The 14,475-nt window shown below is 58.6% G+C and overlaps 4 protein-coding genes across 4 annotated transcripts; 2 read left to right on the plus strand and 2 right to left on the minus strand.

The window, feature by feature from the left end:
• Window positions 1-4,811: 4,811 nt before the first annotated feature.
• Window positions 4,812-5,563, plus strand: CH63R_07258 (Duf1690 domain-containing protein; the record flags this gene model as incomplete). Its single annotated transcript, XM_018302233.1, has 3 exons — window positions 4,812-4,867; window positions 4,937-4,991; window positions 5,186-5,563. The coding sequence occupies 3 exons, from the start codon at window positions 4,812-4,814 to the stop codon at window positions 5,561-5,563; spliced, it is 489 nt and encodes a 162-aa protein (XP_018157011.1).
• Window positions 5,564-5,822: 259 nt separating this feature from the next.
• On the minus strand, window positions 5,823-7,142 carry CH63R_07259 (tRNA wybutosine-synthesizing protein; the record flags this gene model as incomplete). The annotated part of the gene is made up of 2 exons (XM_018302234.1): window positions 5,823-6,395; window positions 6,561-7,142. The coding sequence occupies 2 exons, from the start codon at window positions 7,140-7,142 to the stop codon at window positions 5,823-5,825; spliced, it is 1,155 nt and encodes a 384-aa protein (XP_018157012.1).
• Window positions 7,143-9,313: 2,171 nt separating this feature from the next.
• CH63R_07260 (Phosphoadenosine phosphosulfate reductase) lies at window positions 9,314-10,360 on the minus strand (the record flags this gene model as incomplete). The annotated part of the gene is made up of 1 exon (XM_018302235.1): window positions 9,314-10,360. One exon carries the CDS (start codon window positions 10,358-10,360, stop codon window positions 9,314-9,316), a length of 1,047 nt encoding a protein of 348 aa, XP_018157013.1.
• Window positions 10,361-12,981: 2,621 nt separating this feature from the next.
• Window positions 12,982-14,472, plus strand: CH63R_07261 (Phosphoserine phosphatase SerB; the record flags this gene model as incomplete). Its single annotated transcript, XM_018302236.1, has 1 exon — window positions 12,982-14,472. One exon carries the CDS (start codon window positions 12,982-12,984, stop codon window positions 14,470-14,472), a length of 1,491 nt encoding a protein of 496 aa, XP_018157014.1.
• Between the last annotated feature and the right edge of the window lie 3 nt (window positions 14,473-14,475).

The following is a 14,475-nucleotide window of genomic DNA, read 5'->3' on the forward strand; positions in this document are numbered from 1 at the left end:
GGGGCGACTAAGGTACTCTTAAGAGACTGGCTAGGACGGGCCATGAACGACCTCCTGCGAGCCACGAGAAGGCCGGGAGACCCACGGTGCCGCCGCCGAGAGGCTCCTCTGGCTCCTTGGGGGCGCGGCTTGGGGGGCGGCTTGGGTTGGATCATGGATACGGATGGGATGCTAGCTAGGAAGGGCAACGGGTGCGTTCCCCCTGATCGTGGTGGCGTGCAAGGGCAAACGGGAATGACTGGGTCGACTGGACCACACATGGTTGACTGGATTCAAGCCTATCCCACTTTGGACTCATCTATTCGCAGGTACGCGGCGCTCCAGCACATCCTGCTGGCCTCGGCATGTATCCGTGTTACTATGCACCCGCGCCGAGACCTGCCTGCCCAAGCATGCTTGCCCACCAGGATACAGATACGGGCCTGTCGTTGCCAATGAGCTGGGCGAGCATCCGGACGAACGATTGGACGAAACAGGGCAAGGCGTGGCTTGGTACCTGCGTTGCCCGCACCTTCGCAGTGCACTAGCCGTGTACCCCTTTTACACGCGCCTACAGGTGTACGTTGCTGCGTACGATGCTTCTTGAGCTGATTCCTCCCACCTGGACCGTACAGGTACACTCCTCCCGTACAGACGCGCGATACTCGATTGAATGGGCGAAAAGAGGAGCACTCACTCTCTGGGGTGTCATGGCATGGCCAAATCTGCCCATCCACCTGTCAGTCTAATCCTATTCCGATGCTCTGCGTGCTGAAATGGAATCACTGCGCCTTGCTCGTCGGCCCACTCACCGGCGATGCTCGTGCCAGAGCCAGCTGATGACCCAGGCGGAGATGGTAGATGGAGCACGGCAAGCAAGTCAGCGATGCAGAAACAGGAACCCCCCAACAGCGAACAGGCCAACATGGGCGTCAAAGGGACTTTGCACTTTGCACAACACACGTTTATCAATACGCGAAGGGAGGGAGGAATGGGAAAAGAGTAGGGGGGGGGACGTTCACGGGCGCCTGTCAAGAACAGGTAAGTCATCCAAAGTCATTGCAGGGATAACACTGGCAAGCGATACGTGCGCCAGGTATCCGTGCGGATACACATTGCACAGTCACTTTATTCTGGACAGAGTACACACAGGGACGGGCTCTGAGGGGGGCCGATCCCTGGCTGCCAATCAGTGAGATCCGATGTCACCGTTCGCTGAGGCTGAAGGGATGGCCCCCTGGCTGCATGGGCTTGCTGATTGCCATGGTTTGATTCGCTTCAATTGTCCATCGACACCTTAATTGCTCTTCTGATGATGACCGGTGGTCGAATCTCACCTGGGAGAGGAGACGTCAGAGCAGCGGTGGCCTGGAATGAGAGGGATCAGACGGTCCTATTGTCACCTTTGAACCGGCCGTTGAGAATCGTCTCACTCGACCAACACGCGTGAACCAAGGGTCTGCAATCATTCCAACGCTGTTCCAAGACGTCCAAGGCCACCACAACTGAGAGCGAATGGATTGGCGTGCAGTTGCAAACTCTGTGCTTGGGCGCTGGATTGCTGTGGTGTGCGGTTCTCTGCTGGGCGTTTTCACCTGGCCGGCTTTCCCAGCCAAACACGCATCCTGAACGGCCCAATATTTCCTGGCTTGTCGCCATCTTCCTGGCCTCTGACTGGTTCGACCCGCCAAGACCAGCCTGTTGTGTGCCAACGTGCCAGCGCTCTTTGCGTGCTGACTGGACTGGACTTCGTCCCTGCAAGAGGGATTGACAGCCAACCAGGATCTCCATCCAGGGGCGAACGGCCACAGGCTAGGAAATGACAGGGGGACAGACCGGACGAACAAGGACGGGGGCACCAGCGAACTCTGGCGCTCGGCCTATCGCCTAGTGCCGCTGCAGCCAGATGCCAATCCAAACACCGTACCCAGAAGTCGCCAAGCCGTGCAGCCAATCCTTCTCATCATTTTGCTGCTTTCTGATCATCGGGCTTGGTCTCGAACGCGATATGCCTCTCACAGCATCTGTATACCTGGTACATGCCTCGCCGTAAGGCAAAGAAGCTGCAAAACTCGGCGCCATGTCTCCGTATACCCACCGTGGGCCGCATCCACCGAAATGACCGAACAAGAGTGGGGAGGGAGGGAGGGGGTTGAGATTTCGGGTCACTTTTGGGTCTTTCGTCCCACATCTGACCTGCCTGCCTGCCGTGCCCTGCCCTGCTCGGCCCAGCCGCCATAGAGCATGTTCAGATGAACGAAGACTGCAAAAGGAATTCCAACCATTGGCTGGACCGGCTCTCGTTCCCGTTTAGCATCAGAGCTCCCCCGTCTTAGCTGTCATTTGGACTCATTGTTCGAACCCCGGTGGGCCAACGCCGTTACCGTCGAACAGTCCAGCCAGCCGATGGACCCAGAGGTCAGAGACATGATTGTCTTGTTCTTTCTTTTTGTTTACGGTCTCAGATGCCCGTTGGTTTCTCACTCATCGTCCGGGCCTCCCGTCCGGGCCTCCCCCTTCCTCCCTCCCCCCTCCTTCCCCTTCTCGCGCCCTGTCTGACGCCAGACTGGATCCGGCTGGGCGACTTCGAACCGAGACCCCAAAACCCGTTCGCCTGGGCGCCACGAGGCCACGCAGCACACGCACGCACGCACGCTCGATCGTGCGCACAAAAGTGTTCTAGTGTATCAGACGACATCCGAATTCCGATAATGTGTGGAACAGTGACACAGACATAGTGGAAGATCGGGGCCATAAGATACGCACTTAATTGTCGTATCCATCTTCCACCCGACCCTTCCACCGCTTTCCCTTACTCGGAAAAGGCGCCACCTGACGCTCGGATCATGACGAACGGGTGGAATCCTCGAGTGGAATGTTGACAAGAACTCGCAAAGCGAGAACCCATTGTCAGTGACTCAGCGTTGTCACCGCTCTGGCGCTCCTTGGCCGAGCTCTGGAAGCATGTGAATCAACCCCCGCAACCCACTTCATCAACGTCCCCCCGTCTCAGTCGTCATGTCACGCTCTGCCGTCCATCTCGGCCGATTGTGCCGTGGCATGCATTTGACGAAATCTGACGACACCAGCACGGAGTCTGCCGCGCTCCCTGATCTAATCTGCCTGTTGGGCCATCTTCCATTGACCAAATCAAAATGCGGCCGTCCATCTTGCCCATCTTTGCGGTCGAAGGATCGAGGCCGGATACCACTTTTCGGTGTTCTCGGGTTCCTAGCGCTACGGCAGACATCTAGCCGCCCGTTTGGCAGCCGTCATTTAGCCCCTTCACGAAAATTAAACTCTCCCGCGCACCGACCGACGAACTTCAGCGCCGGTCCTGTCACACCTGCAGTTCGCCGACTCTGTTCACTGGTCCTGTCAAAGTTTGCGTTTGATCTTGAAAGCGATCGACCTCTTCGACGCAGGGTTCCCTGGTCTGCCCCCTCGCTTCACCCCCAATACCGGAGGGCATTCACAGACGGAGCGACGAGCCGACGAGGGGAATCCCGCCCACGCCAACTTCTCCTTCAAACCGCCAATAAAATTTCTTCCACCACAGTCCACGTCCTTGGGGCCTCGCAATCCTCGGGTGGCCGCGAACAAATTGCGGGATGTGACGGTGTGGCCACGCTCGGCTGGAGGGGGGGGGGGGCCTGTCCTGCCCGGCGGGAGCCCCTTGTCGAGAGTCGTTGCGAACAAATTAAACAACCCTGACATCCCAGCGCTTCGCCTCGGAGACAGATTCCGCAAAGAGTTCCTCTCCCCTCGACTCTTCCATCTTGGCTCCCTCGCAACCGTCTGGCCGGGTCATCCAGATGGGTCGAAGGCCGCAGCACCTGCGCTCGCTCGAGGGGGGATCCGGCGGGGCTTCTGCGAGATTCAGAGACGAGCCGCCCGCTGCAAGACGCCCAGACATCCTGCGGACCTGCCCGGGAAGAGCCTGTAAGTCTGAAGATACGGCGGACGAGAGGGGACCAGAGCCCCCCATGAAGTCATTTGCTCCTTCGGTGACTTGTTGTTTCAACGATATTGCAGGGCTCCGTACGCTTCAGGTGAGCGTTGGCGTGCATTAGCAGACAGACATGTGCAGATGAAGCCGAGAGATGCGCACGGCTCGTGAGATCCATCATCACTCTTGGGTAATTTTGAGCACTTTCTTCCCCTTCCCCCCATCTCTTGAACCTGGCGACTCCATCACCGCACCTACACCCCTTCCCTCTCTTTCGCAACCTGCCTTGGCGCCGAGGCATGCATACCCATGATGCCATTTGAGGCTCCGGAGGCCTTGGGCGCTTCGTGGATAGTGTTAAGATCACGATCGAGATAAACTATCTTTCCTGTCTTGGTGAACCGTGGACCACGAAAGGCTTGTGTCAGCCTCCTTCCCACGTCCCTGCCTTATCTATCAACCGCGATCCTTAAAACAAGACGAGAATGATGAACTGCCTGGGATTGGGGGCCGCGTGGTGGTGCGCGGGGGTCATTGACGAGGACTGCGGGCGGCCAGCGGTCTGAGAGATAGTGCTCAGTGTCAAAAACTTCGAGAACGTGCCCCGAAGCTGTGGATGATGGGCCACACAAGCCCCTACAGTTGTTGGCAGTTGGCCGGCTGAGAGAGTATGACCGCCAGATTGAACTCGAGTTGATGACTCAGCGAGATTTTGTCTGGGAGGGAACGATGGCCGGCCTCCACTGACTAATCCGTCACGTGCACCTGCGCCGGCCCATCGGAGCTCGCAGCTCTGACGACCGCAGTCGACGGTCCCGGAAAATTCCATACCATCACGGCCAAACATCCAAATCACCTCTCCCCAGCCATTGAGGCCACAATCATGGGTGCTAGCGAGTCCAAGCCGTCGTCCAACACGCCCCCACACCTGTGGAAGGCGTAAGTAACCAAAACTGCCCGTCCCCCCTTCTTCCTGCGTCCGCCGACTGACCAAAGATCACGCAGCAGCACGCCCAGCGGCATCTCACACGACCTCGTCGAGTCTCTGCAGACCAGCCATGAGGTAACCTCCCCCCCAGCCTCCCTTATGTCTCCGAACACCTCCGCTCTGGGTCATTTAGAATGCCCAATCGCACATTCACCCTCCGCCTCGGCGCTTCCGCCATCAAACCCCCCCCCCCCCTTTCCGTCCCTCTTAATATACCCTTTTCTCAGGGAAGCTATAGCTAACGACAACCCACCCTCCGGGAACCGCAGACCGACCTGTCCCGCTCCCAGCTCACCGAGCTCCAGATCCAGGCCCGCGTCGCCGAGGAGCTGAAGCGCCTGCAGACCAAGGAGTCCGAGGCCCTGAAGCTCGCGCACGAGAAGATCGCCGCCGAGGACAAGCCCGCGCCCGAGGGCCAGCGCAGCCACGAGGCCGTGGCGCGGGAGATCGAGGCTCTGCGCGCCAAGCTGGCGGAGCGCAAGAAGGTGCGCGACCTGCCCGACGGCGTCGAGGCGGCGCGCTCCGAGGTCGTGCGCTGCCTGCGCGAGAACGACCGCCGGCCGCTCGACTGCTGGAAGGAGGTCGAGGCGTTCAAGGAGGAGGTGAAGCGGTTAGAGAAGGGCTGGGTCGAGAAGGTCGTCTCCTAAAGGGGAGGGATCTGGAGGGAGAGGGGAGACAAGCGATGAGAGACGACAGTGAGAGTTTTTCTTGACGACTCATCATAAACCTGATTTCTGCGTTATGGAAGACTGCGTGGAGGTGGTTGGATGGCATGCCACCTCGAGAAGGACAGAGCGAGCGGCAGCAGTAGAGAGCGGGGTAATGCGAAAGTGTACAACAGCCATGCTACTACTGGTGGGCAAAGAAGACAAAAGTGTATAGATGGCGAATGAATTTGGTCACACGTTACAACCCGAGGAGTTCGTATTCGGGCAGCTCGGCCGGGTCCTCTGAAGGAGTCTCCCGGCTCTCAGCCAGAAGAGGCTGGGACTGAGACTGCGTCTGTGTCTGCGTTTCCTGTCTAGCAGCCAACATCTCTTCCTTGCGCCGTAGGCCCTCGGCCCTCTTGCGCTCTCGCCTGGCGGCGGCGTCCTCCCACTCGGCGCCCCCTTCGCCCAGCTTGGGCGGGGGGCCAGCGGCCGCCTCCTGCAGCGCGGCCCGGAACCTAGCGATCCTCGCCGCGTTCTCTGCGAAGCGCTCGTTGGCGATCTGCATTAGGTCCCGCAGGTAGTCCGCCGTGACGGTGCAGTGCCGCACCTCGTCGTCGTCGTCGTCGACGTAGCCGATGAGGGACTCGAGGGCGAGGCCCATTGTCCTGACCCCCACCATGGGCGTCACGGGTGACGACGATTCGTCTTCTGGCGCGGCGGTGGTGGCGGGGAGCAGGTTCAGTGCGCCGCTCTCCCGGAAGCCGGCTGCGAGTGCACATTTCAGCAGGAGCTGGGCGTGGGCCAGTGATGCCGTGAGGACGTGGAGGATCTATGGCGGGAGGGGTGTCAGTCGGGTGGTCGGTCATGTGTGGGGTCTCTGTATGCAGGGCACGGTATGAGAGGTTCCCAAGGTGACATTGACACCGGCATGAGTTCAGGGTCGACAGAGAGTTCCATGGCTGGGAGTGCGCATGAGGTGACGAGGACTACGTACCATGGGTTCGAATTTGAAGTGAATGAGCCGCTTCCTCCGCCGCCCAGGCTGAGAGCTACCCGAATCTCCGGCAACGCTGGGGGGGGCTGGGCCCTTCTCGCCCACGAGACCAAGGAGACGCAGCAGCTCGTCGTCGCCATCGTGCTGTTTGGGCACGGGATCATGCGACACGAACAACCATGTGCCGCCGCCTCCCTTACCGCCGGGCCCTGCTATCGTCGTCAGGGTGTTGGTGCTTCCGTTGTCGTTGTCGTCGCTCTGCGTTGCAGACCGACGATGAGAGTCGTCGACCCCGGCCGTCCCAGCGGGAGCGGACGTCGGCGCCGCCCTGCGGCCCTCGAGGAAGACGCTCACCCGCCCCGCGCAGCTGCTCGTGGTGACGAAACCGTCGAGGGCGTTGAGCTCGCCAATCAGCTCGAGGATGCCGACGTCCACGGACCCCTTGGGCGAGGCGTCCGTGTACTCGGCGTCGGGCACGCTGAGCTGCTCTAGAATCTTGAGCTTGCGGGTGGTGAAGGGGGCCGGCGGGGAGGGCAGGTGCTGTTGCCTCGCGCGCTGCTGCTGCTGCTGCCGCGGCGCCATGGTTTCCGTCTTTTTGTGGGGTTGGGAGAACAGAGAGCAGAAGAGAAATGGCTGCGTCCCGCCTATCTGTGACTCGTTGCCGGCAGAGTCCGGGGTGCGTCGGGCGTTTGGGCTGTCCTGCTTTTCGGGGGTTGTGAGTTTGCGTGTAAGTGAGGTTCGACTGCCGCACTTGCCCACGATGGAAAAAAAAGTGTGTGTGTCTGTGTGGTAGTGGTGGTTGTGGAAGTACATCTACAGTGTCGCCGCTATCAATACGCACAGTGCCCTTTCGGGATGCAAGCCGACGAACCAAGCTTATTTCGTCCTGCCCAACCCTCCCCAATACCACCTTGTAGGGCCGAATTAACCATACCACTTCTCGGCTAAATCAGGTTATCTGCAGGTGTGGTAGTGTTACGGTTCTCACAAACCGTCTGGGCTCTGCCAAGTCGGTGATGGTTGACCACGTCTGCGGCCTAGGTTGACATCCATTATTTGCTTGACGGAGCCAACCCAACACCTTAGAACTTCAAGACCTATCCGTGGTTGCCAAGTGATTTAATATTATACCAAGGCTCGTTAAAGTGACGGTTCCTTGTTGCGGCGAGATTGTCGTTCCGTCATGCCGGGCGAGGTGTGGACGAAGGGGCGATGCCTTACATGACGGTCACGACCAAGGACCGGACCGTTGACTCACCTTTACATGCGAAGGATAACAGCTTGATGCGAATAGAATTTGATATCTAAGTAAGCCCAAGATAACATACACGGGCTCAAAATGTGTTGTTTCAAGGGGGTTGGTCAGATTATCGATTTTTGGATTTAGCTTTCTTCTCACTTTTGGTTCCAACCTTCAAACCCCTTCCTTTGTTAGCATCATTCAAAATAGCGAATTAACTACTAACTGTTCGCCAGAACTCGGTTGGTACCATAGTAGTTAGTTCGTAACGTGCTGGACATAAATCCCTCAGTATTCGGGAGGCAAAACCACATGATTGTCGCCGTGAAGAAGCTGCTGATTCCAGTTTGCTCCGTCATTCTATACTCAAAGTCGTAACAGGTTCTCTCCTTAGCATACTAGATATACCAGGCATCTGATTACTTGGTCTGCAAATAGTGCTTTTGCGTGGGAAGAAGTCCAATTAGCTGCATTCCCATGCTGTTAGACAATTTACTATGAGCTTACATTTGCAATGTAACCGATCAACATTGGCCCCGTCCCTCTAAGTATTACTTGGAAGATATCACTTTTCCTTTCAAGCCTACGTTATCCAATTTTAAGCCCCCTTAGGTTCTCAAGCCTCTTCCGCTTAATTCATCTCCGGACACGTCCCTCTTACATGATGGCAACTTGCCTTACCTACCCTAGGTCGCCGCCATACGATTCGATCACCACTGAAGGCGGGAACAAGCAGTGCAAGTTTACGTGTGATGCCTTGCAATCGTATGGAAGAGGTTCCTTGGTCTTCAAAGAGCTAGTGTCGACCCATCCGGTTTGCAGCATGGGCGAATGAGGACTTCGGAAGGGCCATCGATTCGAGTAGTGTTGCTTACCAGTCTTCGTGAACACGACCGCTGATACCATCTGCAAACATCACCTAGCAAGCATCGGTTGCTTCAAATCGCTCAGTTTCGCCATGGGAACGACCGCTAAACACCCATTCGGTGTTCCTCGTGTCGTTGTGGAAAGTGGTCACGAGATCATTCGGGAGGGCCCCTCTGATTGCGAGATAAGGTTTGGGGCAACCTGTCAGTTCTCTACCAGAACAGCCTGCAAAGCCACACCACCGCTTGTTAGGAGCCTATGGGCGGACGTTCGCAGTTCCCACATATGTTCCGAGTGCGGGGTCTAAGCGGGACGCAGATTGGAGCCTCACCACAACACACAACGTCCTCCGCTCACCTCCCTCATTTTACATCGTTCACAAAGCAAGTCTCAAGTGTTTTGTCATTCGTGTTTCGATTGATTGTCCTATCTACAAATGTAGGATCGAGTATCTGCGAAAACGCTAGATACCTAGTGGCCTTTGGCCTAAACCTATCCGGAACGCCAGCATGCTGTCCCGTGCTGTCCTGTCCTCTTGGTTTTTTTACCCACCCCAAAACGCCGTCATGCATCATATGTACAGGTCATTATAGGAAAAGAAAAAGCAAACAACAAAGCAGTATGCAACGAAAGCCAACGAAACGCTTCAGACGGATGCGATCGCCTGCTCCTCCTTCTCGGCCTTGACGACGGGCGCGATGGCGGCCTCGCCCTTCTTCTCCGCCTCGGCAGATGACGACGGCGCGGCGGCCTTGGCATCGACGGCCTTGCGTTCCATCTCCTCGAGGTACTGGGCGTACCGCGACTTCTTGTTGTGGATGCCGCACTCGGTCTTCTGCTGGCCCTTCCAGCGGCCGGCGCGCTCGTCCTCGCCCTCCTTGACCGGGACGGTCGAGTGCCAGTCGCCGATAGATTTGTAACCCCGGTCGAGGAGGTCGTTGTATGGCACGTTGTGGGTCTTGATGTACTCCTGCACCTGCTGGAACGACCACTTGACCATGGGGTTGATCTTGATGACGCCGCGCTCGTCATCGACCTCGATGATGGGGATCTTGTCGCGGGCGCCGCCCTGCGAGCGGCGGCGGCCGGTGAGGATGGCGGCGACCCCGAGCTCCTGGTAGGCCCGCTGGAGGGGCTCGACCTTTGCGATCCAGTCGTACATCTCGGCTTCGGTCTCCCACAGCTTGGGGCCGTACATGGCCTCGAACTCCTCGGTGGAGTTGACGCCGTAGGGCTTGAAAATGTGCAGCTTGACGTTGGGGTAGCGCTCCTTGATGCGGTCGACGAGGCCGTGCGTCTCCTTGAAGTGGTAGAGGGTGTCGAGGAAGATGAGGTCGACGTTGGCGGCGGCGGGGTTCTCCTTTTGAATCTTGGAGAGCATGTCGAGGGTCACGAGACCCGTCAGGCCGAATGCCGTCGACTGGAAGAGGTTGGGGAACATGACCTTGGCGAAGCGGAGGATGTCGATGGGGTGCATGTTCTCAAGCTGGTCGTTGAGGTGCTTGAGGTGCGGCTGGGTGAGGGAGATGAGCGGGAGCGCAGGGATGGATGACGCAGTCGACGAGGCATCTGTGGCGGAACCGTACCCGGACTCGACCTCAACGTGGTCCAGCTTCGCAGCCTCGACGGAGTTCAACCGAGGAGACGACGCCACTGAGGACGTCCGGGTCGCGGGCTCGACGGTAGACGACATGTTTGAAGAGTCTGACTGAGAGGAGGAAGAAAGGTTGCTGGGTGATGGTGAAGACGCTTGGTTATATGACGAGTGCGTTTGCAAAAGGGTGTGTTGAAAACCCGGGGTATGTTCACTCCGCACAGCTTTGGTCAAGATGGATGAACGGAAGAGCAAATGACGCAAAAGAGGAGTCTGGGGAAGAGTTCAGATTTCCGGAGTAGACGAAGAAGAGGCAGGAGTTATTGTTTTATGAGGACGGAAGAGGTAGAAGTAAGCAGGCAGAACTTACACTGCGGGAAGGAGGCGGGAGGACTATCATATTGTTGGGCACCCGGGCCATCACCAAGCAGCATTACTAATTTGGTTTCCGTCGCTTACCCAGACATCATCCCGATCGAACCAGACGCCGAGGGAAGCGACGGACCACAAGAGCCCGCTCAAACTATTGCGCAATCGCAGCTTGTCCGGAGCATCTGGGCGTGGTGCATTGAACAAGCGCTGAGGAATTTGCATCTCTAAGGACGAGGCGTGGTCTGGGAGCAATCACGACATCGACGCTAAGCCTTTCGTGACAAGTGAGGCAAAACATGATTGGTTACAGAATACAGGGGTTGCTCCGTACCGTGGGCATCCCGCAATTGCGCCATCGCCCCGGGAGCCGGAGTGGATTTGACAATGGCAAAAGTTTGCCCTACAGCCGGCTCCGGCAGCCGGGAGCCGTGACCTCATGAGTATAGATATTGGGGCCGGTTCCGCCGTGCTCATCGGTATCGAGAAAGCCCCCTGAATTGATGCTCATGATGAGCGCTGGCGCGAAAACGGGGAAAAAAGGGTCTCTAGGCGAGCAGAAACGCTGGTGTGAATTCGCCATCATGATGCAAGAAGACGTGATCCCGCCCGGGCCGCTAGTCATCTTGGCCGAAAGGGGTGCGGTGACGGCACTCGGCGGTCGGCCGGCACGGTAATCGGCGACCCATCCGGCCGTCGGTGTGGGGGATGCCGGAGGTTGGTTTGGCATCTGCGAACTGCCAACTTGAAAATGGGGCGTCATCATCCCGCGCCGGACAACGCATCTCCATCCCTCGCATACGACCAGTCAACACACGAGGAACCAAGGTATCATCCATGGTTGACCGCCGCGAAATTTTCTGTCAAAACCCACCTTGGGCTTCAATGAGGGATATGCTTCGAGCTTTATCACCGCCCGAGGCCTCGCTTGCCGAACCCCTTTCCCGAGCATGTTCGCCGCTTGCGGCGCCTCATAAAGATGATGGCGCGTGCTTTGTCTGAAGAAACTTGGCCTCTTCACCACGGTCCACGTTTCCCCATGACTCGGAAACAAACGGAGCAAAACCAAGACTTCTTGGAGACTCGTTTCCACGGACAACACGATGTTGAGAGGAACCACCTTGGCTACACATCTCAAGTCTGATGGCCGACCTTCTCGACAGCCATGAGCGGAGCGCAAATTCCAGGTCACTCGACCAGACGCTCGAAAGAGGCCATTCTTTAGGTGACCGCTCCTTCATCTTCCGTGCTGGATCCAACGGCCAAGATCAGGACGCCGGTTTCGGGTGCCAGAAGAGGAGATGTCACCCGAACACTCCAGACACATCACAGTCTGTCATCCGGGTCTTGCGGCTGGTGGGTGGAAGTGTCCTTATTCCCGCTAAGGGGTCCGTTCTCTATCAGCGGAACCAGCTCCCGGACCTGGACGCAATGATCACTTAGCGGCTGCCGCGATGACGAAGGGGGGGGGATGACCAACTTACCTCATTGCAGACTCATCAGTTGCCAAGCGGCCTGGCAGGCCTGGCAACCCTGACTAACCCGGCAAAGAGGCTGAGGCTGCTGTGTGTTCTGCATGCGCTAGTTCGGCGAATATGGCTGAGCTGGTATCGTCTCCGACGGTTCTTCCGTTCCCCGATGACCGAGGCCGGCAAATTCGGACGAGGCTGAGGTCTCGCAGATCCTGGGAGTGACATCTTTGCTCGGCTCATGTGTGCTCGGACACTGGCAGGCAGACAATGTTTTCTCCCTTTGCGGCCCTGGGAATACACCAGCAGCACCATGTCAGCCGGTCGATCTCATAGTGATGTAATGGAGCCTCACCGTATCATTCGTACCTGACCTTAGCTTGTCATGTCAGAATTTTTAGAGGGGTAAACACGTGATTTTTGGCATCCACCAGAAGCTGCATGCGATAGCATCAGCCAATCAAACACCGCTACAGACCTCGGGCACGGCAATTATGGGGCCTAATCGGCTCCGGACCAGTGACGGCAAGGCGGGGCATACAGTCAGAATCACAGTGCTAGTGATGGGCGCTGCGCCTGCCAGCCTCCCGCCGCGTCCAGTGTCCCTCAGATCGGCTGTCGTCCAACCGCGCCAACATGTTTTACCTTCGAAACGTGAGGGCAGCAGCTTCGTCAAGTCCTTAAGATTTTCCTTCACCAGGACGCAGCTCCGAGCGCTTTCTCTCCTTCTCGCCTTCTCCCCCGCACCTCTCGCCTCTCCGCGCCCATCCCCCCCCCCCGAAGCTGCCGCTGCCGCCACCTACAGCTTGCCTTGCTGCAGGTTTATCGTCTGTCTGTCTTATCGTCTGTGTCCCCCGACCCCGCCGCAAAGCAGTGTCCGCCATGGCCGACGCAAGCCCCGCCAAGTCGACGACGTCGCCCCGGCCTCAGCTCACCTCGTCCATGAGGAGTAGCTCGTTCCTCCGCGAGCACCAGCAGTACCGCCCTCCCCAGCACCCGGAGGGTCGCTTCGGCATCGACACTGTCGTCGAGGACCTGAGCAATGTCTCTGTCTCGCCGCCCAGGCACGCCCACGCCCACGACCACAAGCACTATGCCGCATTCAACGGCATTCCGTCTGAGGAGAACCCACCCACCATCCGCAGCGGCCTGAACCACAGCTACTCGCACCCGAATTGTGTGCCTGCCGGGGGCAAGAGGCAGTCTCGCTTGGTTGCGACGCTGTTCTATAAACCGAACGGCGAAGGCGGCGCGGCGGCGGCAGCGGCAGCTTCGTCGGGCGGCAGCGGCTTTGCATCGCCGCCCAAGTTGAACTCGGAAGGCTCCAGCAGCAAGGACTCCCTTCCGGCCAACTTCGCGCCGACGCAGGACCCCGAGACCTTCCCGCTCGAGCCCCCGACCCAGGAGCCCGAGAAGCTCGACCACCTGTATGGCTCCTATGTCTCGCCCATGTGCGTGACTTCGTTCCTGCACCTCATGTCGACCTTTCCCCTGCCCGCCGGCGAGACCGACTACAGCTCGTCGCATCGCTGCCTCGACAGCCAGGACAGCCCGCACGTCGTCGAGCTGACCCTCGACCCGGCCCCTTGCCAGAGCTACCTCAGCCTGACCGACCTGCGGAGGCACGAGCTCATCTACCGTTTCGAGAGGGAATGGAGCGTCAACGTCGCCCTGCAGCCCGACACCCTGTGGCGCCGCCACCCCAGGCTGGTCGTTTTCGACATGGACAGCACCCTCATCACGCAGGAGGTGATTGACCTGCTCGCCGCGACCATCAAGGACCCGCCCGACCTGGCTGCGCGCGTCGCCGACATCACCCACCGCGCCATGCTGGGCGAGCTCGAGTTCGACGCCGCCTTCCGCGAGCGCGTGCAGCTCCTCAAGGGCCTCCCCGCGTCCTTCTTTGAGCAGCTGAGGCCCGTCCTGGACGTAACCAAGGGCGTGCCACGTCTCATCAAGGCCCTGAAGCGCCTCGGTGTCAAGACCGCGGTGCTCTCCGGCGGCTTCCTCCCCCTCACGAGCTGGCTGGCCGGGGAGCTGGGCATCGACTACGCCCACGCCAACGAGGTTGTCATCGACGACGCCGGCAACCTCACGGGCGAGGTCAAGGGTCTCATCGTGGGCAAGGAGAGGAAACGCGACCTCCTCGTCGAAATCGCCGGCAAGGAGGGCATCGACCTGTCGCAGGTCGTTGCCGTGGGCGACGGCGCGAACGACCTGCTGATGCTGGGGACGGCGGGTCTGGGCGTCGCCTGGAACGCGAAGCCGATGGTGCAGATGGAGGCCGACACGAGGCTGAATGGCGAGAGCCTCCTCGACCTGCTGTACCTCTTTGGTTTCACCGGAGACGAGATTGAGCAGCTTTCTTCATAGGTC

The sequence above is a fragment of the Colletotrichum higginsianum genome, chromosome 5, assembly GCF_001672515.1.
Source record: "Colletotrichum higginsianum IMI 349063 chromosome 5, whole genome shotgun sequence".
In the NCBI taxonomy this organism is placed as follows: Eukaryota; Fungi; Ascomycota; class Sordariomycetes; order Glomerellales; family Glomerellaceae; genus Colletotrichum; species Colletotrichum higginsianum.